Source organism: Molossus molossus, unplaced genomic scaffold, assembly GCF_014108415.1.
Source record: "Molossus molossus isolate mMolMol1 unplaced genomic scaffold, mMolMol1.p scaffold_m16_p_11, whole genome shotgun sequence".
Lineage (NCBI taxonomy): Eukaryota > Metazoa > Chordata > Mammalia > Chiroptera > Molossidae > Molossus > Molossus molossus.
The window spans coordinates 57,380,704-57,407,200 of record NW_023425346.1 but is presented as its reverse complement, the minus strand read 5'-3'; the positions used below and the strand labels follow the sequence as shown (position 1 = coordinate 57,407,200).

The window sequence follows — 26,497 nt, the reverse complement described above, 5'->3', positions numbered from 1 at the left end:
TTGACTCTTGAACAACATGTTTTTAGAAACGGTGTTTAAGTGGGCTGTGCAGTAAGACGTGTGTTGTTCAATGGCTAAGCATGTTTTATAATTAGACGTTTGTGCCTGTGACCCCACCACAACTTTGCCCACCATGGAAGATCTTAAAATCCTTGGCTACTCACCAGGTTTTAAATCACAGCCTAACTTTGATTAGTTCACTTGTCTATTAAAGGAACAACTAATATATCTTTGTCTTGCCTTCTTACAAGGATGGTGATAAATATAAAATGGGGAAAATAATATGAAATACTTTGAGAAGTTAAAATATCCTGAATTCTAATTGTGAAGCCTAATTGATCTTATCCCATTTTGACTCACTGATGGACAGATGTGCAAACTCTCAGGCCCTTGAAAATCCCTGTCTGTCTATTTGATCTTGCAATTGGGTCAGTCACCATCAGCATGTCTATCTTCTCCATTAGTTGACAAGATTATTCCAACTCTCACATGGAGACGATTTTAGAGTAAATTTCATGGATTAAAAACCCACATTTCATTTACCTCCTTCCCTAAACCCACTAAAACAACAGTAAGGAAATTTATTTTTTAAAGCCTCAAGACCATAAATACGGGGGGGGGGGGAATAAGGAAAGGCACAACGGTGACACGATTTGGGGAGATAGAAAGCATATGAAACATTGCTAACTGACTTAGTGGTCAGGAGAAACCGATCCTAAGCGGCAGAGGGCAAAGCTAGGAATCGGCTGGGTGGACATGGCAGAGCGCCCCAGAGACTCGAAACTGATGGCCTCGTGGAAGTGAGGAGAGGCTGGGGCCAGATGGAAAAGATTGTTGAAACCCGACTGAAAAAAACAGACTCCTGGGTCTTCTCCACAGAACTGCACATCACCTCGCTTGACTGAAACCTGGAAAGAAAAACGAAGACATGCCCGGAGTGGGGGATGCCAGGCTCAGCTGTGCTCATAACGGCCATACTGACACCGAAATGAAGTGAACGCACGTGTGGTGGATGCTGAGCTCCCTGAGGCCTCTCTTCCCTTCTGGCTTCCAGAATGCTGGGCGCAGGAAGGACATGGGAAGAACCGGGTCAAGGAGGAACACATGATACTGAATGCTGCTTAGCCAAGCAGCCCAGCCAGACCACACTGCAGCCAGCCTGGCAGACTCCTCTTTCCAGCAGCAACTCACGTCCCAGAGTTCTCCTCCACCGCCAGTGTGCTACAGGAACCTGTCCCCCTACAGTCCTTTCTGCAGTGGGCTGAGTGATCGTTTAACACAGTAAAATAGATTATTTCACTTCATTGCTTCAAACTTTCTGAAGGCTTCTCTTTCCCTTTACACTTTAGAATGAAAGTCAACACTCTAACCATGGCCACAGCCACAAAGACGCCGCGGCTCCTCTCTGTTCTGCCATTTCTATGGGCTCACTCCACTCTGGCCACACCAGCTTCCCTGCTGCTCCCGGGCAAGGCCAAGCTGGTCCCTCCCATGGCCTCTCACTGCTATACCTCTGCCAGCGTCGATGGGCTGACCCTCACATCGGGTGTCTGTCTGCTCCTGGGTCAGTTCCTCAGAGGAGCCTAACCCCAAACGACTGAGTTTCCCACCCATCATTCTCCCCCCTTGTCTGGCTCTATTTTTGTCCTTAGAACTTACCACATATATTACCTATTTACTTATATATATTTCTTTCTTTCTTTGCCTTACTAAAATGTAAGCTCTGCGAGGGCAAGCCTGTGTCTTTCTCACTCCTGAACACATTCCGTCTTCTTAGCATGTATCCCATCCGGCAAACGACTGCTGTCTAACGGTCTGTACTCACTCACCTGCTTGGTAACTGCCACTCCCAGAAATCTATGCACTCCTCAAGGGCAGGGCATTTTTCCTATCCCAGAACTAAAAACACTGCTTGCACAGAATCTGTATCCAATAAGAGTGAATGAATGCTAGGCTTATTCCAATGCTTTTTCTTTTCTTTTTTTCTTTTTATCGTCACCCAAGGACATTTTTGCATTCGTCTTCAGATAGAGTGGGAGGGAGAGGAGGAAGAGAGAGAAACATCGATGTGAGAGAGACACATCGACTGGCTGCCACCCACATGACCCCAACCAGGGCCGGTGACAAACTGCAATGGAGGTACGTGCCCTTAGCGGGAACCAAACCCAGGACTCTGGTCCACAGGCCAACGCTCTAAGCACTGAACCATACCAGCCAGGGCCCAATGCTTTTTCTTTGGTATATTCCCCCATACCTTGATTGCTTTTTGAATGTTTACGCAGGAATCTCTTATGGTCTGCAACAACTTATTGAACCGTCCCATCTCTTGGACGAGCACGGTGTTCATGCTCTGAGTGTACGTTGTTGGGTATCTCCTCATCGCAGCCTCAATATCAAAGTTGTGTGGCAGTTTCCCCAGAATGTCACCGGCAACCTCATTCACCACTTCATCTGATGATTTTGCACCAGCTTCTGTTGAACGAGACTGAAGGGACCCAAAGTATAAATCAGAAATCCTCATCAAGGTGTGAGAATTGTTGGATAGAAAAACTCAGGCAAATTTTAGGAGTACTACTATGCCATTCCTGATAATATTTTTGATTCTTCTGCACACACGATTTATTGAAGTGATGATAACAGGCATGGGCGTGCAGTTTCAGGAGAAAACAATTGTTATCCAGGAGGAAGAAGGACATGAACAGTGTTCAGAGGCAAAAGAGGGTCTGGAGGAAGCAGATAAACTGCACATGGTGCCACCTAGTGGAGGGGAGGAGTAGTTGCTGTGGGTAGAGGGAGAAAAAGCATTTACATTGCGGGGTGGCCAAGTGATGATGGGCATTAAAACCCAGGAGGAAGAAATCTGATCTTGCTTTGAGAAAGCTTGCCTCACAATATATTTGCTAATAACTCTGGTGCCTACTGGTTGCCAAAAGCAGAAATATAGTTTTCTCCTTGAACCAGGAGGGCAAAGAAAATAAGCTCATCTCCTCTAAGCAGTTGAAAGAATTATGGAGAAAAGACAGCCTTTAGTGATTCACATTGGAAGCAAGGAAGGGGAATTTCATTTCAATTTTTATTTTTTATGTTTGTAGTGGCACTGTGTAAATGAATCTATATTTTCTGGAAAAACCCTTCAAATCCTCAGAATAAATGAATGTGTGTGTGTGTGTTTGTGTGTGTGTGTTTTGAAAGACAGCAAACACTATTAGAATATAAATGAATATCTCATATTTTTCCAGTCCTAGGAAATTGTGTTTAGTCTTTTTTTCTGATTTTATATTTCCCGGTTTTCACATATAAATATTGACTTTTACCTAAAAGTTTCCAGTGAGATTTTTACTGCTACCTAGCACATACCACCATAAAATCCTATGAAGCTGCACAATAGAAAAAATTAAATGTTGGTATAAATTACATGTTAGTAAAAAGGCAATGTGCCCATGTTAGAATATGCCAAATCTTTGTTAGGATCCCAAGTGCCAGGTTTAAAACTAAACATATAAGACACATTAGAGAAATAAAGGAGATAATGAATATTTGGTCAAAACTAGTGAAAGAATGATTTCCATTATATTTAAAGAATCCTATGCTAATTTCTATTTGTATTTTGATATGCATACAAGGTGCTGTAAACTCATTAAAACATTCTTACTTCTAACAAGAGCTTTGCCACCACCAAAAACAAACAAAAAACTAAGAAAATAAAAACACAAATCCCAGGCCTATGGCCCTTCAAAAATATAAGAAAGGTGTTTTGGTAACACAGATATTTCCCATTACCTATTTCTCACACACCAAAATCACATACTTGGGTGATACTGAGAATTAAGAGCAAGAAGGTGTTATTTGTTTGTAATTGTTTCACTTAGCGTTTGAAACCCTCTAAGGGTTGTTTTCCTTATATTAAACATAAGGAAGCATCCAATTCAACCTTTTCCGAAGCAAAAGAGCATCTGCCAGTTGAGCACGAGGAAAAGAGCTCTGTAACAGTAACATCAACGCCAATATTTATCCCTTTGATTTGAAAAGATATTTTAGTTAAATACTCAGTGTGAACGTCTTGTCATCGTTCACTTGCTCTCTAAACTGCAGTTCTGGCGCCTCGGCCTCTGCGCTGTGGCGAACCCCTCGTGCGATCACTGGACTGCCACCCCCACCCGTTACTGTCACTGCGCTTGCCAATCTGAATTTGACGATATTAAAAGAGGTTGCTTAATTACACACTGAGAACATACCCCATGTGTATTTAAACGTGTTCGCTTGGTTCTGAGTCATTTTCTGCTGGAAGGAGCCCACTGTTCCATGCAGTCTGTAATGCGGCACATCCCATCAAGTTTAAATAAAGCTGAGAGACACCATAAATGTCCTGTTGTTAGACTAGCGTATATTATGTGCATCTAATGTTCCTAAAGATCTATGTTCAGGCAATAACTGATTTTAGTGCTGTTAACATGTAAAATGGACATAAAAATAGTCTTTGTCCTTTTTGCCTTGTTAGAAAATGTCATCTCACAGTAGATCAGAGCTCGGCTTCTTCAATAAAGGCACACAATTTTATCCTCCTAATTTGGTCCTTTTGGCCCCCCCCCCCCCAAGCATTTCTGGTTATGTCATTTAAGTCCTATCCCATTTTTAGAGTCTAGAAAGAGAATATAGAATAGTAGTTCCAAACACAGATTCTAGAGCCGAATAAGTGGGAGTCAGACTGCTTGACTTTGGGTTCTGGCTTGAAATTGTACTAGCTGACCTTGGCTAAGCAACTTGATCTTCCCGTATCTCAGCTTTATACCTGTAAAAGGAAGTAACTAGCTCCTACCTCATAGGATTCGGTAAGCACCCACAGGCACTGAGAACAGTGCGAGCAAACTGTAAGCGCCATATAATATCCACCATCATTATTACTTCCCGGTTCCATACAAGTGAAAAAGATCAGATAGACTTCAGTTGGTGAAATAATTTGCTTAACTGTATAATCATCCTTAACTTATTAAAATTTCATTCAATCATTAAGAGACCTCTTGCCATTTGGACTAATTTGCTTTCAAAAGTAAATAATTAAAACAAAAACAAAAACAAACCAAGCACATCTAAAGGGAAAATAATACAAGAGAAGATCTTAGTAGACAAGCAAGATTAAGTATTTTTCATTCAAAGGTTCGGGCTCAGGCTCATGGCTGCTGCATGCTGAGACCTCGGAGGTTAACCCTCTGACACCCCAACCTTTATGTTCTCACCAGTGGAGCTGCGTATCTCCGAGGGTCACTGTATTTTTCTCCTGTTCCATTTTTTTTTTCATTTTGTACTTACTGTTGCAATTGTATTCTTTAATGTTATATAATCTGATAAAATACTGATGTGAAAGATACTGTTTCTATGTAAACTAGATTAAATGTATGGAATATTTGATTCAAATGAGTCATTTTAAAAGAACGAGCTGTGGCCACAGGAGCAGAGTTGGAGGGACGCGCGGGGAGGAGGAGGGGCCACGAGCCCAGGAACGCAGGCGGCCCCTCGAAGCTGCACAGGGAAGGGAAGATTCTTCCCTACCACCTCCAGAGGGACGCAGCCCTGCTGACACCTGATTTGAGCTCATTAAACCCATCTGAGACAAACTGTAAGATAATAAATTCATGTTGTTTTAAGCCACTAAAAAAAAAGTTGCTGGTGAATTAGTAAAAGACTAGAAAATAAAATAGGCAAAATTCTAGGTGGATTCCAGTATCAAACTGCTTCCTAAGTAGCTTTGAGATTCTTCTTCCATTTTAGAGGAATTTAAAAGGGCCACAATGTGTCATGTATTTGGGTGTGGTTTGTGCAAGGCATCCTAGCAGCAGAATGCTCTCAAAGAATACTCCGAGATATCGAAGAATGTCACTCCAAGACCTCCTAGCAGCGGAACGATACTCAGAGATTCTTTCCAAATCCACAGATTGGTGAAAAATACCCCATATACTCATGCACTTTGCTTAAATCCATATTGAGAGCATACATATATTTTTTCCCTTTCCTTAAAATGGTTATCCAAGGTAACACACAGGACTCTGCATGTGGGCCTCTGCCGTGCTCACACGTGTTGCTGGGGGGCCTTCCCGGCCTCCGGGGCCAGCTCCTACACAGACCACACACCTGTGTGAGAAGAATATTATCGAATAACAGCTGAGTTTCCGCCTGATCTTTAGTGATATCTGCATTGGCATTCATTCCGAAGATTTCCGGCGCTGGGGTCAGCGGCAGCGTCTTTGTGTATTCGATGTAGCTTTGGTACTGCAAAGACGAGGAACAGGGAGGCAGGCAGTTAGAAATCAATTATCCTGGAGGACTTCCTACTGAAAAGAGATGATTTGCAATACTCAAGTTATTAAGTGGATAAGCCTGTGAGACCAGACACTGAATGCTTTCATTTTCTTTCAACCTGGGCCAAGGTTATAAAAAACGGTATGGACACATTTAGAGAGAGAAAAGAAAGTGAACCATTCAATTAAAATAAATTTTGAAACAGAGAGAGGACTGTCCTGGCCGCTTCACTTAGAAACTTCTTCCAGAGAAGTCTTTCTGTGCCACATTTTGCTGATGACTATTCTTAATTTATCACAATGACAACACATTTTTCCCGCTCTACTCCGATTTTTCTGTTTACTCTTATTGTGATAAATCCACATAATTCAGAAAAGTAAAAATTATCTGAAAATTTATTAACCTGAGATAGCCACCATTAACACTGTATCTATTTATGCCGGCGTCCTCACATTTTATATTTTATCTACATGGACTTCTATGAAAATCCCATACTTTTCTTGATGCTCATGCAATCAGTACAAACACTCATGTATATATGTGGTGATTGAGGGGTTAGTCATTGATAGCTTTTCAATATGGGTCATTTGACAATTCGTCACTGGAAATCTTGTTACCCACGACTCCCCATGTTGACTTATCCACCCAGTCAGTGCCCTAGGTCTGGGACGGATTTTCCTCTTCATTCCATCGAGATCTGTCCTCAGCCAGCATTAGTCCTGGTGGGTGGCTGGGTCAGGGTTGGGATTCATGGTACATGCCTGAGTTGGAGGTTGCCATGTGTTTAACTTTCAACATGTGCCCTTTTGACTTCTGGGAATAAAATGAGAACCAATGTGACTGCGCTGGAAATGTATTGTGTGGTCATCTGAAGGCAGACACCACGTCTTTCACTAGACAGGATGGGGCAAAATAGCGGAGGGGACCTTGGCGTTGTGCGGTAGGTGGTTCTGTGACTGCCACTTTCTACCTGGGTTTGGGCGAGTCATTTGAGAACTTGCTTTCTCATTTGTAAACAGGTTAGAATAGCAATGGTAGTCTGATGCTCTGGTGAAATAACGACATGTAACTTCTTTGTAAATAATTAAGCATGATATAAATATTAACCATTATTTTTGTTGATATTGTTTTTAACCCCTCTCTAGTGTATTTCCACTTTAATGGGGGACAACGGCTTTTTACCCAAAGGACCGAATTCATGGTAATAGAATCTCAGGTCACTGAAGAAGCTATTCTTGGGTTAGGAACATTTCTGATACTCCTCACACTACAGCCAGCAGGAAACCATGAACTGTCTTTGCATAGGGTTCCCTTTGTCCTTAACAGACTGAAGAGAACACACACCAGGCTTAACAAAAAACAAGGCCTTTGGAAAAATCACCATTTTGCACATCAGAGGAATTTCATGCTTACTGCTTCGAGTTTTCCAGAAAGGCATACTTACATCACCAGAAGGGGGGACATAATAGAGGCCGCTCGAGTCGAATTTGTAGCCTGGGTTTTCCACTAGCTCGGTGCTGAAGAACTTGTTCAGAACGCTGCGCAGCGTGCGGCGGTCCCAGTCGTCGGTCACCCTGCCTCCGTAGTTGCACTCGCCCGTCATGTACCGCAGGGCTTCGTAGGGCAGCTCCTAGAGTCAGAGCGCAAGTGCTCAGCGCCCCCAGTTACCAGCCCGCATTCTGCAAACCGTGTTTCTGGTTTGGTCACATGATTAAATTAAGACATCTCACCAAAAGTTGGCGTTAACACAAGTTCCCTTTATCTACTTGCCTGCTAATTGTTGGGCAAGACCCTTCCCCCCAGGGTTTGTCATTTCCATCAGTCAATGCTGAGAATAGAACTCTATTAGCTGTGAACTCACTGTTTAGCCAACGTTAGTGGACCACCTACTATGTGCCAGGCACAAAACAAAATGTCTTTAAAAACCTTCCACTGCTAAGTGACCTTCAGAACAAATCCAATATAATTCAGAGATAATCAATGTTAATTTCCTTTTTGTATCCACATATATTTTGACCATTCGAATCACACTGTAATATATACAACTTTGCAGATAATTTTTCACCAAAACTCACAAGAATCTTTTACCATTTTATGAAATATTCTTTGAAAGTAGTATTTTAATAACTGTTTTCTAATACTGAACACTTCAGTTGCTCTTCAATTTTTACTGTTTTAATTTATTTTTCATTAAATATGCATTTCTAATGATTCCATAGTCTAGATTTCTAAAAAGGAAATTACTATGTCAAAGGAAAGGAGCTTATAAAAAGCAATTGATTAATGTCACCAAATTGCTTTTCTGACAGGCTGCAGCAATTATAAAAATCAGTTTGAAAATCTTTTGAAATTTGATAACCCGAAGATAATTGATATTGTGGTAATTTGCATTTCTAGAAAACTATTGAGGTTCATAATTTTTTCATATGTTTAACAACATTTGTTCTGTAAACTAGCCTCCTACTCATTTTTCAATTAAAGTTTTAATAGTTTTACTTTATTTGTATAAGCTGTTTTATAAATTGACCTTTATTTATCAAATTTATGGAAATATTTTTCCTGTTTGCTTTTTCATTATAGTCTTGTGTAGACAGAATTTTTTCATGTTTATGCATGCAAAAGTATCAACTTTTCACATTGCAGTTTCTTTTATCCTAAGCATAAATACACATACACACACACACACACACACACACACACACACCAGAAGTATAGAGAATTCTTACTGCTCTCAACAAAATTGAACACTCTCATTAAGAAAAACATATTGACAAACAATAAAATAATTTTTATTTTTTAAGTTTTTTTATTTTTTTATTTTTTATTTTATGCTTATCATTTGCATTTCTTATTTTTTAAATTATCCATTCTGTCCTTTATTTGTTTTTCTAATTTGAATGATTATCCCCCCCCCATTTTTTTTTTTTTAATCCTCATCCGAGGACATTTTTCCACTTTTTGTTCAAATAGAGGAGAGAGAGGAAGAGAGAGAGAGAGAGACATGGATGCAAAAGGGACACATTGAGTGGCTGCCACCTGCACGACCCAACCAAGGCCAGGAACAAACCGCAACCAAGGTACGTGCCCCTCGCGGGAACCAAACCGGGGTCTCTCTGGACCACAGGCCGATGCTCTAACCGCTGAGCCAAACCGGCCAGGGGCCCCTGCCCATTTTAAAAAGCTCTTTATGAAGAATCATTTTGTCAGATAAACTTAAAACATTTTCTCCAATTTTCATTTGCCTTTTATCTTTATGATGTTTAATTGTTCATGGTATTTTAATATGGCAATGTTTCAAAACATTTTCTCCTAAAACATAGCAATCTTTTACTTTAGGGTTTTGTTGGACATATTTATGCTTTGTATGCCCTTTTTGTAGTTAGTTAGCTGTTAAAAGTTTAAGTGTATGAATCCTACATTCCAGTGATCCTGTTTAGAGGAATCTCTTCAATAGAAATAATAGCTCTAGGGAATAGTGATGAGAGAGGGGAAATTCACGGAATTGAGAGCTGGAAATTATGAGACTTGTCATTGGGTAGGACTGGAACTGAAGGTGGTGAGTTGGGGAGAACGTGTTAATGACTGGGACCTGGTGGAGAAACAAACAAAACCAGAAAGGAGGACTCTAGCACGTTTACGATCTTCTACCTGCAGACAGAGGGGAGTTTGACCGGATCAGATGCACGCGCTGTGTGAGCTTGCCTTGTCGACAGGCTCCCACACCTCATCACAATAAAATTCAGTAGGAAGACTCGTATGCAAATTAAATAGCCAGTGTATGAGGTAGAGCAGCACGTGGAGGAGCTGGCCCTGGAGGGCTTTGTGAGGCAGACAGAAGATGAGCTCTGGGGGGGACAGTTTGATTTAAATAGAAAAGGTATACACCTGCCAACATGGCCCTGAGAGCTGACGGGTAAAATGTTGTTTCTTTCAGCAGCGTGATCACAGGCAGAAGCAATCACACTGGGGAGTGCGTTCTCCCAGAGGCCCCGTGCTCTGACTGGCGGCCTGGATGCTTCCTTGTTGGGATGTTATAAGAGGGTGAAGACCATGGGCAGGGAGATAGTGTAAATAGAAGCAAAGCTCAAAGTTGACAACTAGTTTATAAAGTTACCCACAAAGTCATTCACTTTAACATTTCTTATTAGCAAAAAATAGAAAGGAAATAAAATCCAAGTAGTCAACAGAGGGGAAATTCTGTGTAAGCAGCCATTAAAACAAACATCTATATCTAGTTCGAAAATTGTCCACTACACATGTAAAGTGGAAAAAGCTAACTGCAAATGAATATGCAACTATAATTGTTTTGATAAAAAAAAATTGTGTCCATATTGTGCACATGTACATGTGTACCTACATGTGCATAAGAAAGCATCTGATTAGACATGCCCTAGGCTGGGAAACTGGTTGCCTGGGGGTAAAATTAGGGTGAGAGTGAGGAGTGGGTCATTCTCTCCCCCCCCCTTCTCTCTCTCCTTCACACACACACACACACACACACACACACACACACACATACACACACACAAACAATGAAACAGTTGCCCCATCTGCCAAGTAGATTATATATATCTACTTGTATTTTCTTCTGTTACAGTTTAATTTTCCTATTTACTTCTTTTAATCCAACAAGAATTATATAGTATGAATAATCTAACTTAATTTTTCCTAATAGCAAACAACCAATTATTCTATCATCATTTATTGAATACTTCTTCCATTTCCTATTCCTTTTCCATGCTGAAAGTGCTCTGCCTAATTTCTACATACAGTTGTGTTGCCATGCTTGTTTTTAAGAGCTTGGAGATCTTTTCACTCATCATGATTTATTCATTAAACAGACACTAACTGAGCCAGTACTAGGTATACTGTTTTAGGTACTGGGATCCATGAGCAAGCAAAATCAGCATGTAGTCCAGTGGCTCATGATTTGACAAAAGGTGCTCTCCTTCTGAGCAAAAGTTTATAGTTTAGGCAGGTAGTAGTTCTATTACTTTGATGCAGGCAGAGAACGGAAAATAGGGAAGGGAACCAGGACTCCAAATAATAATCATTCCTCAGTTTGCTTCTTTTCCGAATTTCCCCTACTCCTTGGGCTATCATTTTTATAAAGCACTTTATATCTGCTCCATGAACTCTCAGAACAGACTAGAATCAGGGCTCAATGGTGTTTTTCAACCCCAACTCTTATGTACCAGGGACTACTTTTATGAAATTTTGGGTTTCTTCGGTTTCCTATTAGTGTTTGTCTCCTCTAGAAGGCTGAAGGTTTGCCCAGAGGTTTCATCTCCTTAATGGCTTGCTTTTCCTCTTATGTCTTCTTGACCAGGGTGGGGAAACCTACCAAGGCCACATTTCCAAGGCACAGGGTTACTCACAGTCGATTAGCATTAGTTCATATAGATTTCATCTCATTGCCGGAGCTGACCCACTGGACCTAATTAGGGGCTAGAAGAGAATGTTTTGGTACAAGTTAGGAGGTCCTGGGGTTTTCATTTCTGTTGCAACCATAAACACGTTCTTATCTCCATGCAGAAGTTACTTTTATTTCCTCACCCAATTCATTCTCTTGATGGCAACAACTGTTGGTGGTCTAGGGTGTGTGTGTGTGTGTGTGTGTGTGTGTGTGAGAGTTTAATTCGGATTGCTTTCTTTGTCAAGACATTGGATCATTTTGTTTTAAGAAAAATGTTGATTACTGAAGTAGGATTACATTAGACTTAACAATATCAAAGAACCGTAAATTCACATTCCTCAAAGAATCTCTCTTTAACACTTGATGAATTACATGTGATGGATGAGTAGTAGTTTTGTCAAGTTTGCTGTATGTAACTACTTTGCTGGAGGAATGAGAAACACTGCTGAATTACCATTTAATACAAGAAATCAGTTAGGCCCTGGTCAGTGCGGCTCAGTTGGTTGAGTGATGTCCTGTGCACAGAAAGATCACCAGTTCGATTCCCGTTCAGGGCACATGCCCAGGTTTCGGGCTCAATTCCTGGTAGGGGACGTGTTGGAGGTAATCAATTGATGTTTATCTCTCACATTGATGTTTCTCTCTCTCCCTCTCCCTTCCTCTCTCTCTAAAAAACAATTAAAATTAAAATAAAAAAAAGAAATCAGTTCAGTCAGTCCCATATGTCATTAAAAGAAGCTCTCCATAGCATCCGACAGGATGGACAATTCCCGAGAGCCCCTACTGACTCAGCATGCTCGCTCCTGTTTCCCGCGGCTGTGCACGTCCCGTGCCTTTGGTCCTCTCTCCTCCCGTTGATATTGGGTGTTCGCCAACAGTCATCTTTAGTTCTCTTCTCTTCTTAGGCTATAGGCCTCCCTTTTACATCTCAGATGTTCTCAGACTTCTCCTATCACTTTATTCACAAATCTCTGTCTCATATTCACTCTATTCTCTTCTCTTGGGCTTATATCTATACGCCAAGAGCCTATCAAATATGTTCACCTGGACATTCAGATATAAAAAATGTAGGAGACTGCAGTAATTAACCACTCATCCACACCCGCTATACACCTATTAATTCCTGGTACTGTCCTGCCTGGAAAAATGAGTGGTCCCACCACCAGTCCAGAACAGAAAACTAAATCAATTGAGATATCCTCTCTTTCTTTGTTTAACATCTAAGTCATTTCAGTCTTTTTCCTGACATGTCTATCATACCCTCTCTTTCTTTGTTTAACATCTAAGTCATTTCAGTCTTTTTCCTGACATGTCTATCATACCCTCTCTTTCTTTGTTTAATATCTAAGTCATTTCAGTCCTTTTCCTGACATGTCTATCATATCTCTACCGTGTTCCCCATCCCAGCTTAAATGCTTTAGTTTAAGCTGTTACCATCTCTTGCCTGGGTTATCATGATGGTCTTCCATATTACTTTCCCAGGGCTGCTAACAGATGACTTAAAACAACAGAAATTTATTGACTGATAGTTCTGAAGGCTACAAGTTTGAAATCAAGGTGTTAGCAGGGCCACACTACCTCCAAAGCTTGTAGGAGGACCCTTCCTTGCCTCTACCTACCAGCTTCTGCCCAGGTGTTCCTTGGCTTGTGGCAGCATCACTCCAACCTGCCTCTGTCTTCACATGACTGTCTCCTCTGTGTGTGTCCAGATTTCCCTCTTCTAGTGACACCAGTCATATTCTGTGAGGAACTACTCTACTCCAGTATGACTTAGTCTAACTTAACTAATTACGTCTGCAACAACCCCGTTCCCAAAAAAGTTCTGAGGTACCATGGATCAGAACTTCAACATATATTTTTTTGGAGGGGACAATTCAACTCATGTCATACAACACTGGCCTGTCATCTAAGTCCCTCCAATCTATTCTCTACTTGGTTGTTACGGTGATCTTTCTAAAATGCAAATATTCTCCTAAACACACGCCAATAGCAATAGAATAAACTCCCAAATTAGTTAGCATAGCATACAAGAATGTCCCAATCACTTACAGTTAAGCAAATCTTTTCATCTATTTGCATTTTTTTATTTTTAAAAATGTTTTTATTAATTTTTTTTAGAGAGAGAGGAAGGGAGAGGTAGATAGAAATATTCATGTGAGAGAGACACAGCGATCAGCTGCCTCCTGCACACCCCCTACTGGGGATCGAGCCCACACCCCTGGCGTGTGCCCTGACCAGAATCTAACTGGGACCTCTCAGTCCATGAGATGAAGCTTAATCCACTGAACCACACCGACCGGGCCCATTTGCATTTTTTTTATAATTGAGGTATAATTGAAATATAACATTATATTAGTTTCAGAGGTACAACATAATCATCTGTTATTTGTATATATTATTTGCACTTTTTAAAAGCCTTTTTATTGTTGCTTCTTCACACTATCTACCTGAAAACTTTCTATTTATTCTTTAAGTCCCTCACACCCCCTCCTCCTGGAACAATGACACTTCTCAAAAATAAAGTCATGCTCCCAGACAGAAGCAAATCAGTTATTTATTTATTTATTTATTTATTTATTTATTTAGGAGCCTGCTTCATTTATGATATTCTCACATCTTTTTCAAAATAAGAACAATACGATCACTTTTCAGATTCTCATAGGTATGTATGTATCAAAATAAATGATAAAATATAGGTTCCTAAAAGACAAACTGACATGCTAACTACCTCCTACAGCAGCTACAATGTCCTGTTGTAATAAAGTTCTACTTAATCAGCTGCTGGGAACTGTCCTGCTGTTCATTTTGTAACAGTAGGAATCAATCAGCAGTCCCTGCTTACTCTACGGACACAATGTGATAAAAGGCAACCTTGGCGACGTCCCAGCTGTGGTTCTTACGGTACCTCGTACTGGTTCAGGAACATGTGCAGCTGCTGCACACTGATTCTCAGGTCAGTCTCATTGAACTCGTAAGGAATGTTCCACCCCAGGGGTCCGAATTTCCTTCTCTCTTGTACCAAAGCATGGAAGAAACAGAGGCCATAAAGTAACTTCTTGAATTCCTCCTGTAAGAAGAAATGGTGCCACATTAATTTCCCCCAACATTGCACTGTACTGACCGTATCTTAAGATGAAAGCAATTAATTCTTTTCACTTATAAATATATGCATTCTGAAGGATCACTAGAACAGAATCAAGAATGTTTCTACATGCTTTTTAGGCCAAAATATGCCCACTGCACACATGTTCAGTTGGCTAGGTCCACCGGGTTTTCAGGAAGTATAATAAGCTTGTCCAATTTCATGTTATCTTACCGGGTTTTGGTGGTTCAAACAGAAGCATCATGAGGCAAGGAGAATGACTTCCAATACGTGGTCCCAGGCCACCATGGAGGAATTTCAAAGGAAATGGTGCAGACCAATTAAGTAAGCTCCACAAAAAAAAGGACTTTAGACTGAAACTTTGGGCAGGCCCATGACTTTCATGGTTGCTCTCAGGTAATAAAAAGTCCTACAGTCACTCTTAATTGCAAAGCCAGCCTTGACTCAAAAACCAGAAAGTATGATGTAATATATAATCTGTGGCCTCCGCAAGGTGAAAGCAGCTTGGGGGATGGCGAGCGTCTCCCTGGGGGAGCAGCTGCAGCCCTGGGACCACACCCACCGGGGAGGGAAGTGGGCGTGTCCTCTGAGTCGGGGGACCAAGGCACTGCTCCCAGAGTCCACGCCCGTTCCCTGCCTGGGGCAGAGAGGCAGAGGGCAGAACTCATGCCAGGAAGAGGAGGGCAGTCTGTGGGCACAGCTGGCCGACTGGGAGATCACAGCAGCCTCTTGCCTGGACCACTTCAGTGTGAGTCACAAGGAGCAGGTGGGGAGCTGGACCGGGATGGTCAGCCAGAGGTCATTGAAAGGTTTCCTGGTCAGGAGGCCGTGTGCCCCAGGTGAGGAGACCCCAACCAGAGCCTGAATGAAGGGGCGCGGGGGACCTGGACGCTCAGGGGGATGAGGAGCAGCCGGCGGTGGGAGAGGCGCTGCCAGGGTGATGGGTTAGAGTCCAGCAGGGCAGCCACCCGAGAGCCCAAGGAGGAACTCGCCGGCAAAAGGCAGCGTAGACCCTCGGTCCCAGGGCCAAGTCCAGACCCCTGAGCCATAGCAGCCCAAGCAGGCACTTCCAGCCCCTCCCGGCCACACCCCTGCACACACACAGAACTGAGTGGTTACTATTGGCAGTTGTCACCAGCAGGAGGGGTCACACAGAGAGATGCCAACTGCACCCTTTTCCCCAGCGACATGAATCGCACTGTCTGCAGGCCTGAGGTGAGGTGCTGGAGAGCTGACGCCTACATTTTCAACAAAAATGGAAGTATTGATTAATATATTGTATTACACTTTCTGATGTCTGACGCAAGGTTGGCTTTGCAAGTTAAAATGACTGTAGGCTATTTTATTACCTGACAATAACCAGAAAAGCCACTGGGCTCTCCAAAGTCTGTCTAAGGACAGGGGATGGTATAAAATTGAAAGGGCGAGTGAAAAACTAAAGGAACATACATTTAACCAGAGAGGTAGAAGAAAATAAAGTTAAACTTTCTGCCCTGGCTGGTTTGGTTCAGCAGTTAGAGCATCAGCCTACAGTTGAGAGAGACCCAGGTTTGGTTCCCACTCAGGGCATATACCTTGGTTGCAGTTTGTCCCCAGCCAGTTGGGGTCGTGCTGGTGGCAACCACTCGATGTGTCTCTCTCACATCGATGTTTCTCTCTCTCTTCCTCCCTCTCTCCCTCCCGCTCTATCTGAAGATAAATGCAAAAATGTCCTTGGGTGAGGATTAAAAAAAATAAAGTTAAACATTTTTTGTTGATTCTGGAACTATTTTAGCTGCATCACTGAGCAGATCAGTAAATGTGCTGATGCAGAGGGAACCAGGTTTCTCACTGCAGAAGGGACACAAATAGAGAGTGAGGAGAAGCAAGAAAAGTCCCGACTGAAATTGGAGGTACTACTAAGAACACATTACTTCTAAAATGTGCATATGAGTGTGTGTGTGTGTGTGTGTTTATTTGTATGCATGTATATATGTGTGTATATATGTGTATGTGTGTGTGTATTTAAGTATATACATTAATTTCCAAGTTCTCTCTGCCGAAAGGGCCAAGAACCAGACGATGCAGCAGCACCCAGTTTTGGTCTCTAATGCCATTCTCCACTAAAAAGGAACCAGGATTCTTCAGAAAAAGGGCTGGTTTCAGGATGGTGGTACAGATGATCCTGGAGCATCTTATGCCAGAAAGTAGGAGGGATAATAATAAGAATAATAGACTTTTAAAAATGACGAGATCTATAACAACTACAGAGAAGCCAGCTTGAAGGAGCTCTCACTGACCAAATCTGGGATCAACTGAACGAAAGATTTAAGAACAGTAATGAATTGTAAACTGTGGGGGCAAAACAAAGGAATTCAGGAGTCCATATCAACACTAGATAAGTAAACGGGGGGAGAGGCCTGTGGCCGACAGCAGAGTGCCCAGCGTGGAAAATGGACGGAGCTGGAATTAGCACAGGAATTGGCTGGCTCAGGCAAGGGTCTGCGATGGCTACTGGTCAAGGATGAATTTCGATGAGTTGCATGGCCTTAAGATGTTTCCCCAGAGACTGAGTTTTAGTTGCAAGGGGCAAACAGTCAGTATACAGTAAAGAAATAAGACAACACCTTGTCCAGATGATTAAAATGAGTATAATCAATGAGGGATAAATAGGCACTGTGTGCCTCCCAGCGCAATGCCCCGAGGACACAATGTCTCCGATGTCATTTCCAGCTAAGAATACATAACCTGAATCTAATCATGAGGAAGTATCTTGCAAGCCCCAAATAATAAATGTTGTATCAAAAAAAGGAGGGGAGATAAATTCTTCAGAAATGTCAGTGTCATCAAAGACAAAGAAAGGCTGAGGACCTGGTTCAGATTAAAGAAGGCAAAGAGACATGGGGCCGAAACATGAGCTAACCCTCGGCCAGTCCTCCAGTGAACAGGACCAGTGCTCTACTGGACATGAGCCAATCAACTGAGAAATCAGGAACACAACGGTAGAGAAGGTGTAACAGTGTATCCTCGTGAAATTCACTACACTAATAACGGTGCTGGGATAAGATAAGAGCTCTATTCTTAACAAATATACACTGTAGAATTTCTTTGGGAATGAATGCATGTGGTATTCAGTAACAGGATGTGAATTTGGGCACAGGGCATAGGGGCATTCTTTGTGTAACTTTGATACTTGTAACTTTTCTGTAAGTTTAAAAATAGTTCCAAATAAAAAATTAAAACAGAAAAATTATGATGTGCTGCTTTGGAATTTGAGGAGATCTGGGTTTTGGTTTGGACTGTGGCTCATAAAAGCCTTGACTTCAGATACATATGACTATCACTATATTTTTTTTGATCTAGAATAATGGGAGTAAAATTTTTCCAAAAGGCTTCCGTCCAGCTATTGTATGCAGAAATGCCCTCACCACCTACCTGTGAGTTGCCTGCTCTTTCTGGGCCTAATCAATGCAAAAATTAGGCATGTAGCAGTCTTAGAAGCTTAGGATAAGGTTTGGTCTTGTTTTAAATATACGTGCTTTTTTTGTTAGTACCCAAGACTTTTGTTTAATGAAAGCACTTCTTTATTTTTAATGTTTTCTTTTGATGTGTGCTTAAAACATATTTCGACATCAAGAGTGTGAGCTTTTTAATGGCAAAAACTTATCAAGGTTCATAACCTCTCTTAAAAAAGAAACTCTTCCATTTTTAATTATGGAAAAACGCTGTGAAACAATTTTAGGTCACAGACATCCACACGCAGAATTCTAATCACGGAAGCAGTGGGTGGTTTCCCTGCTCGCCTGGTGATGCTAGAAAAGACCCTTATGAGTCCAATCAATCAAGGAGTAAAATCATTTTGGCTCTCATTATAGTCATATGGAGGAAATATTTTTATATTTTAATTTAAAGATATGGCTCCAAATAGCAAATGGCTCAGTTAATATCCTGAAACAAGATTTCCCAACCTTGCAGATTTGTACTGGGAATGGCTTACAGCCGACTTTCTAAATAGAAAGCTACATTATTAATGACACCCCACAAGATCTCAGCTGAGCAGGAATGAGGCTGGTAGTAAAATTAAAATAAAATATTAATAAAATTGACTTCAGCACAGTCAATAATCAGTAATCAAAACCAACTGCACTGCAGTGCGGGAAGCCTATTTAATTTGTGGTTTTTTCTCAGCACACACATCTGTGATCACCAGGGGCCACTCGAATTGCTTTCCAGGGCTGGGGTAACAAGACTGGGCCATCACTAACAGGCTTTTTGCAGCTGCCAAAGAACTCGGGGTCGGAGATTGGGTCCATGAGGTAGGATCGGATGATATTCGCCCGTAAACCTTTAGGTGCCTCGTTGGTCATTTTCACTCCATTCTGCAGGACAGACACGGGGAAATTTGGAGATGGGTAGCTTGTCAGCCACATTCGGAAGTCTGGGTGTGTTGATTCTGGGCTTAACTCCTGCAGGGAAAGAAGTCAGATACAAAAGCACAAATTCGATCAATGAGAACGCTCCAGGTCACATGTGTCTGGTGGGCTGGAAGTGGGAGGAAGCGTTTTCACGAAAGAGAGCTCGTAGTGGCAGTTTAAGGCAGAAGCCTTAACATTTGATTCCGCCACAGAAACAGTATACTTGATATGACTAAATCACGTGACCATAACATTTACAAAGGGGTTACATAATTCAGAATTGGTCACAATAGAGACCAAGACATTCCCCCCAAAATGTGTACCTTTATTGATGTTGCTGAAGTATTTACAGAAATAATTCTCTGCCCGAAAGCTGGAATAAGAATAAACCTTCCCCTCTCCCACCCCCCCCTTTTTTTTTTTGCTGTAGCCATGCTGTGAGAATAAGCAACACACTTCAGATATGTCAATATTAAACCAAGCAGGGATGAAAGAAAAAGAGCATTTTGAAAGGTGAGAAGAACCGATATGTCTTGAAGCATAAAACATATCACTGGTAGGTTTAAGGGGCTAGTCAGGCCTGCACTATAGAGGATAATGGAACACGCAACACTGTCCTGAAGGCTGAACAAACTAGAATAATTATCAGAGCCCTTCCCTCTCTTCCTGTTCAGTCCCATTCCCTACTGCTATCTCCCCCAGTTGTACCCCAGCTGGTGTTGCATAGTGGTTAGAGCATCGGCCCATGGACCAAAGGGTCTTGGGATTGGTTCCTAGTCAAGGGCATGTGACTGGGTTTCAGGTTTGATCCCCAGCCCTGGTTAGGGTGCATGCAGGAGACAATCAATGTGTCTTCCTCGCATTGATGTTTCTCCCTCTCTCTCTCTCCCCCTCCCTCCCTCCACTCTCTCTAAAAATCAATAGGAAAAATATCCTCAGGTGAGGATTAAAAAGCAAAAAGTAGTAGGGGTGAATTAGGAAGGATGCATAGATGCCTAAATTCTTTTCTTTTTAAATCCTCACCTGAGGATATGTTTTCTTGTTAATTTATTTTTAGAGAGAGAGAGAAACATCGATTAGTTGCCTCCCGTACACTCCTTTACCAGGGATTGAACCGGCAACCTAGGTGTGTGTCCTGACTGGGAATTGAACCCGCAACCTTTTGGTGTATGGGATGACACTCTAGTCAACTGACCCGGCCGGCTCCTTTAATTTTCAACTGAGTGTCTGGACAGTGCAAGTTCTGGCGTTACCTTGGTTAGTTAGCTTGAGGTACTTGAGTCAGGAGGGGCTGGAGTCATGGGTAGTTACAGAGGGCACATTTTCTCTCTCTATTGAAATCAAGCATCAAGTTTTCTGTTTACTCGGTTGAACTAAATGGGTTTTCTCCCTGGAATTTCTGCCCACAAAACCAGGGAAGTCCAGTGACAGAGCAAAGGGATGGGAGGAGAACCCTTTGGTGGTACTGATCCTCTGTGGCAGGCTCACTAGCCAAGTCAGTGAGGAGCGAATTATCGAGAACAGTTGTATCTTGAAACGTTTTGGTTTAGAGTGGCCACGTGAATTTCACCTGAAAAGCCTCCTTTGCTATTTTTGGTCCACTGCTACAAAAAGTGAGTTGTTTTCCGTCTGCCCAGGGCTCATCTTCGAGGCCACACCCCTGCATGAGCCCTGGCTCCTACCAAGAGGGAATCGGCAAGGCCTGCCTGTGCTCCTCTCCGGCCTGCAGTACCCAAGCCAGCCCGCGCTCCTGAAATCCAGCCGCGTTACCCCCGGCATCGCTCCAACGTACAGGACAGCCATGGACTTACTTAGGTGGCATGTGTATCACTAATCACATTGAAGGAACACAATCTGTGAAAATAAACTTGCATTTTTACCTCGCAAACTTTCTCAAGGGTTGGCATCCAGGAGGTGGCGAGGTGACAGTTCTGAAGAACCACCCAGGTTCCCTCCTTGACAGCCTTTTCTAACATCTTCATGGCTATGGGCCCTTGGCCTTGGCCAAGAGATAAAGAGCTAAGTTTTGATCCCCCATATCCCTGTGTACAAGAAGAATAAAGATGTTAAAGAAGAATAAATATTGTCATTACAATATTTATTATCTAATGTTAACATTAGATATTAAAATTTAATTATGTAGGCCTGAACATATGCAACCCTAAAAAATGCTTACCAATTAAGAATCCTATAACCACTTCGGCCAAAAGCAAGCCAACTCAGGTAGGAAGCAGTCATGGTAACACGTGAAAAATTCTGCATTGTTTTTTATTGTTGAGATAAGGGATAGAAAAAGAAATGAAGAAGACTTTCCCGCGGGGAGGAGGTGAAAGGGCTTGGTTGTTACGCAGCAAGTCCTAAAACGCAGGGCCGGAAGGGAAACTGAACAGACAGATGAACTTGTCCAAATCTTTGAAAAAATTATATTTTAATTAACTTGCCTACTGCATAAAATTCAGAGAGAAAAAAAATATTAAACCCTAATTCCCATTTAAAAGTTTCTTTAAAGAATTCTGTGGGAATATTTGTCTGGAATTCATTTCTACTATATTCTGACTCAGGTGGAGAGGCTGCTGGTCACGGTGTCGGTGTCCTCCTGAGCCCTTTCTTCCCAGGCCGGCAGCCACCTGAACTCCCTGTGGGAGAGCCCTCCAGTGACGGCAGCGCCGAACAGTCAGGTCTCAAGCCCGTCTGCACGTCCACGGCGAAGCCACACTAGCAGGTGGAAGCAGCAGAAAACAAAACAGAGCTACACACGGCTGCTGCTGGGAAAAGTGGAGGCAGCAGACGTCAAGGCCAGAGAACCACCCCAGTGTGCACTGTGGGAAGAGCGGTGGAGAGGAGCAGGGAGGTCTCCCAGGGCAAGAACAGTTGTGTTGATGTCGAGAGGGGGAGTCCTATATAAAATGGGCACTTCTAGCCATCTCTGTGACTTCCATTCTAGTCCTACCCACCATGTAACTGCCCCTTATCTAGTGTCCTCCTTCCCTTTTGCACCACTCAGATCAATTCTCCTCAATCCAGCCAGAATGACCTTCACAAATGATAGACCATATCATGTCACTTTGGTGCTAAAAGCCCCACCACCCTGTCCTATCTTACTCAGAGTCCCTAATGTAAAGGTCTTAAGTGAGATGGTCCCTCTGTACATCTCAGACCTTATCTCCTGCACTGGTGACACCAGGTTCCAGCCCTTCTCTAACCATCAGTAACGCTGTGCGACCATCAGTCCCCTAGCAGCGAAGGGTCACAGCCACTGCAAAAACCCTTAGGCACTAAAGTACAAATTGGCCTAGTAATTTTAACCAATTAGCCGTGTGACCTTTGAGAAGCTACTTAATCTCTTCATGCTTAGTATCCCTATCTGTAGACTAAAAATGCCATTATTTACCCTCATAGGATTGTTGTAAAAATTAAAATAGACAATGTGCATAACAGGTGGAGCAAAATTAACTATATATAAAATAGTCAATAAAAGTGGCAGCGGTCGTTTTATAAATTTCAGTACTATTACCTTAAAATGTTATTTTAATTAGACCCAAAGGAGGGAAAAAATCAACTCAAAAACGTCAATCACTTGTTTATCATTTTCTTGTTCTAAGATGTATGATGTAAGAAAATTGAAAGTAAATCAATTTCAACAATTTAAAGTCGAGAAACCTAAATATTAGGATATAACCTGGTAAGTGACTGTAATATAGTCTTGTTCTGGGAGGTCAAGGAAGGTCCCGTTTTAGAGACTGGGAGAAGAAGCAGGCTCCGAGAAGGTTCTCCCCAGGGTCATTGTTCAGGCTTGAATTTATTAAATAAAAACAAGCTCATACTCTGGTGCAAATTATGTCACAGAGCCCCCCATCTCCCCCAAATAAAAGAAAAGCAGGTGTTCCTTAAGGCCAAATTCTGGCTTTATAGTTTAGATAAGGAGATATTCTTAATATCAGTGCAGCCATTGAAATATCAATTTCTTGGGACTCTGTCAACCTCTGGACTCCCAAGTCTTTCAAGGGCTAAGTGATAAATTTTTACCTTTCTGTCACCCCTTAGCATTTCAAGTATAAGCAAGTACATATGCATGTTAATGTACACACACACACACACACACACACACACACACACACACAGATAACTCAGTCTGTTTGACGGTACCTGGTCATCAGCAAATTTGAGAAGGGCAGCCATGGGGTCCGCCCCGGGAGAGAGCACGAAAATCAGCGGTGCACAGCAGTTGCTGTCTGCAAACGCCTTGGACAGATCGAAGGGGGGCGGTTCAATGAACATGCGCCCCAATTTGATGGCTATAAATTCTTGTAGCATTGGAATAACCTAGAAAGGAACAAGAATATCTTTGAAAGGATATTGAAAATCTGCCTAAAACTTTAAAAAGTTCAGATTGAAGGGTGTTTTACTTAGGTATTCACTAATGTTGGTGAAGAGTCAAAGGCATCGCTTTATATAAATGCCTTTTAGATAGAAAAAAAGTATAAATATGTACATAATAAAAGGTGGGTGGATAGTGACACCAGAATTCAAAGGCATTTTTCTTCCTTTTCATGAGCTCTCAACACATAGTGGAGAGAAGAATATAGGACACCTTAACTCTTAAGTTTTAAAACACTGTGTTCCATAAGTCCAAAATGCAGGAGTAAAGATTTTTAATGTGATTTTTACAATGCTATACTACCAAGAAAGAACTGCTATAGCTGGAAAAAATGTTTTTACCAAAAAAAAAAAAAAGTCACTATGGAAAGAAACAAACAAAAAAAACAACCGATACTCCTGAGAAACAGGCAAAACTATTTTGCATAAAATTTCTGGAAGCGGTTTTAGAAAGAGCAGAACTCCTTGGCCCGAAGTTCCTGCCAGGCACCGATGTGGGAATGGAATTGTATCACTCAGAACCGCCGAGGTGCAGCTTCAGATACTCCACTCCTCTCTGATGAAGGGTCTACACTTCATCATTTCTGGGCAATGTCACCAGATAATCATGGCTCAGGTGTGACCCAAACAAATAATGAAAGCATTTTAACAAACAAGTACCCCCGTGTCTAGCTTAGCAGATTATGTAAGCATATCCCAGGAAGAGGGGACATGGAGTGACAAGATCACGGAGAATCTTCTGGAGACCCCAGTCACTCTGGCTGGACCCCGCTCCTAGCCGAGGAGGGAATTGTGGGTACACACAACGCTCCGGATTGGGGTGGCAGTTCCATCAGCAAACTGGAGGACCTGGAGCAAACTGCAGATGCCAAGTGTCTCGACAAAGATGGGCTCCCTTGGAAAAGGTGCCAAGAATTTACAAATTTTAATTGTGCATTTTTCAGGGACATCTAGTCACACGGGTTTGTAAGTAAAAATCATCGATATATCACAATGTCCTAAAACAGTGTCAACCCTGGTGTGGATGTGTGGGTGACTGAGGGTGTGAGGGTTGAGGAGCTGACAGTAAAAGAATATCTGGGCTTAAACGAAAGTTTAAATCCCTTCCCAATGTTTCTCTAGATGGATTCAAACAGGGAAAAGTATAGAAGAGAAACAATAGATTGATAAGTACCACACTATCAAGAAGCTACCTGCCCTGGCCGGTTTGGCGTCAGCGGTTGAGCGTCAGCCTGCAGACCAGAGTCCCGGGTTCGGTTCCCGCTAAGGGCATGCATGTACCACAAAAAAAAAAAGAAGCTACCTGATGAGATAACACGTATATTGTTTGTGCACAATAAAGATCTATTGAACAAGTGGATGGATAAATAACTCAAGGTGCCTCCGTTTGTGAGGGTGGAATTCTAACTACAGAAATCCTAAACAAAAATCACAGAGTAATAAATTCACCTGAAGTTTGGTTTCTCTATACGTTATTTCATGTTTCAGATATTGTGAATGGGCACTGCTGTCAAGTTTATTGCAGGAAACTCAAAATACCCTGCGTGCCCCGGGCCTGGTCCTTGCCCTTCCCCTTACTATAGCTGGTCTTTTCTCTCTAGATTAAAAACAACTAACAAAAGAAAACAAGACATTGTTTTCATAACCTCTTTCTTCCAAGGCTGACTTCTTCACTAAATTAGTTTCACAGACAAAACAAAAGCACCTGGCCTTTACGTGCATGGCTGTACTTCTACTGTGAGTTTCAAGGGGCCCCTGTTTTGCGAGTGGTTGGGGCTGGTGTCGGCCACTGCACGCGTGCAGACACGGCCGGAGTGAAGTGATTGGCACTGGGAGACCAAGGTAGGGGTGGCATGCAGGGTGGACAGAGACACATTTCAGCGTTTTGTTTTCAATGTTCAAACTGAACAAGACTTGCTTGCTCTGGAGACTGCACGGGAACGCCCGAGGCACACGAGTGTGTTAGCTATTCCGTCAGCAAGGCGATAGATGGGTTTGCTCCAGCAACCCGATTTCGCCAGCATTAGGTTTGTAAAATGAAATCTGTCAGTAACAAAAATTACAGACTAATCTAGCAACCGTCTTCCAAAAGGCAGGAAAGAAGTTTGTGGTGTTCCATTTATGTTTTTCTGTGTATTGCAAGTTCCTGTGTGATTTATCTGAGGTCAGAGAAACATATTAACTTACATTGGACAAGTTCCTTATTGAAAGCTGATTAATTTGCTTTTTTGTTTACAGTTCAGGAGAGAACTGTGGCCAGAAGCTCTTCATTTTGTAAATGGACCCAAAACATTGCACACCTCAGTATTTATCCATGTGATACTCTTTTTTTTTTTTCTAAATAAAACATTTTGGCTATTAAATTTTAAAGGGAAGTGCAAGCCCGTCTCATTTTCCTCCTAGTGATTTAGTGAGCATCGTTTACATCTTTCCAAACAAGAGCATCAGAGAACCTGGCATTTGTGGTTTCTGACCTGGGTGGAGTTGGTTTTGAGGGGAAAGCAATGGAAAGGAGACCCCAAAAAACCGTATTGACAAAAAGTATATTATAAGCCAGAGTTCAAGCAATTGCTGATTTTCCTGGTGGATATTATAGTATATCCTAACTTAGATATTGCAAAGAAATAAAATCTATATAGTACTAGTCCAAATACTGGTTCCATGTAGCACTGTTACTTTCTTTGGTATGCTAATACTATTTTGCTTTGGAAAACTACTCTTTTAAAAGCATAATCACCGTTTATGTTTTAAAATATACAGATTCCAAAATCAACACTTCATCACTAGAAAGTGGAGTACCTGGTAACAGTAAGATTGAAGGGTTTGCCAAAGTGAGAGCATACTAATAATAATTATTTTTATATTAGGAATTATAGATGTGATAGTTCATGTAGGTAACGTGTCACTTAGAAT

General features: G+C 42.0%; 1 protein-coding gene across 1 annotated transcript in view; it reads right to left on the bottom strand.

Moving 5' to 3' along the window:
- The window catches only part of DNAH7 (dynein axonemal heavy chain 7), a 211,659-nt gene that overhangs the window by 10,668 nt on the left and 174,494 nt on the right, over positions 1-26,497 (bottom strand). Inside the window, exons 55-61 of the mRNA XM_036253338.1 lie at positions 23,354-23,530; positions 21,088-21,249; positions 19,058-19,258; positions 14,616-14,777; positions 7,739-7,924; positions 6,127-6,264; positions 2,255-2,485 (exon numbers count right to left, since the gene is read on the bottom strand). Of these exons, the coding sequence (XP_036109231.1) occupies positions 2,255-2,485; positions 6,127-6,264; positions 7,739-7,924; positions 14,616-14,777; positions 19,058-19,258; positions 21,088-21,249; positions 23,354-23,530 (1,257 nt within the window). The remainder of the gene's footprint in view (positions 1-2,254; positions 2,486-6,126; positions 6,265-7,738; positions 7,925-14,615; positions 14,778-19,057; positions 19,259-21,087; positions 21,250-23,353; positions 23,531-26,497) is intronic.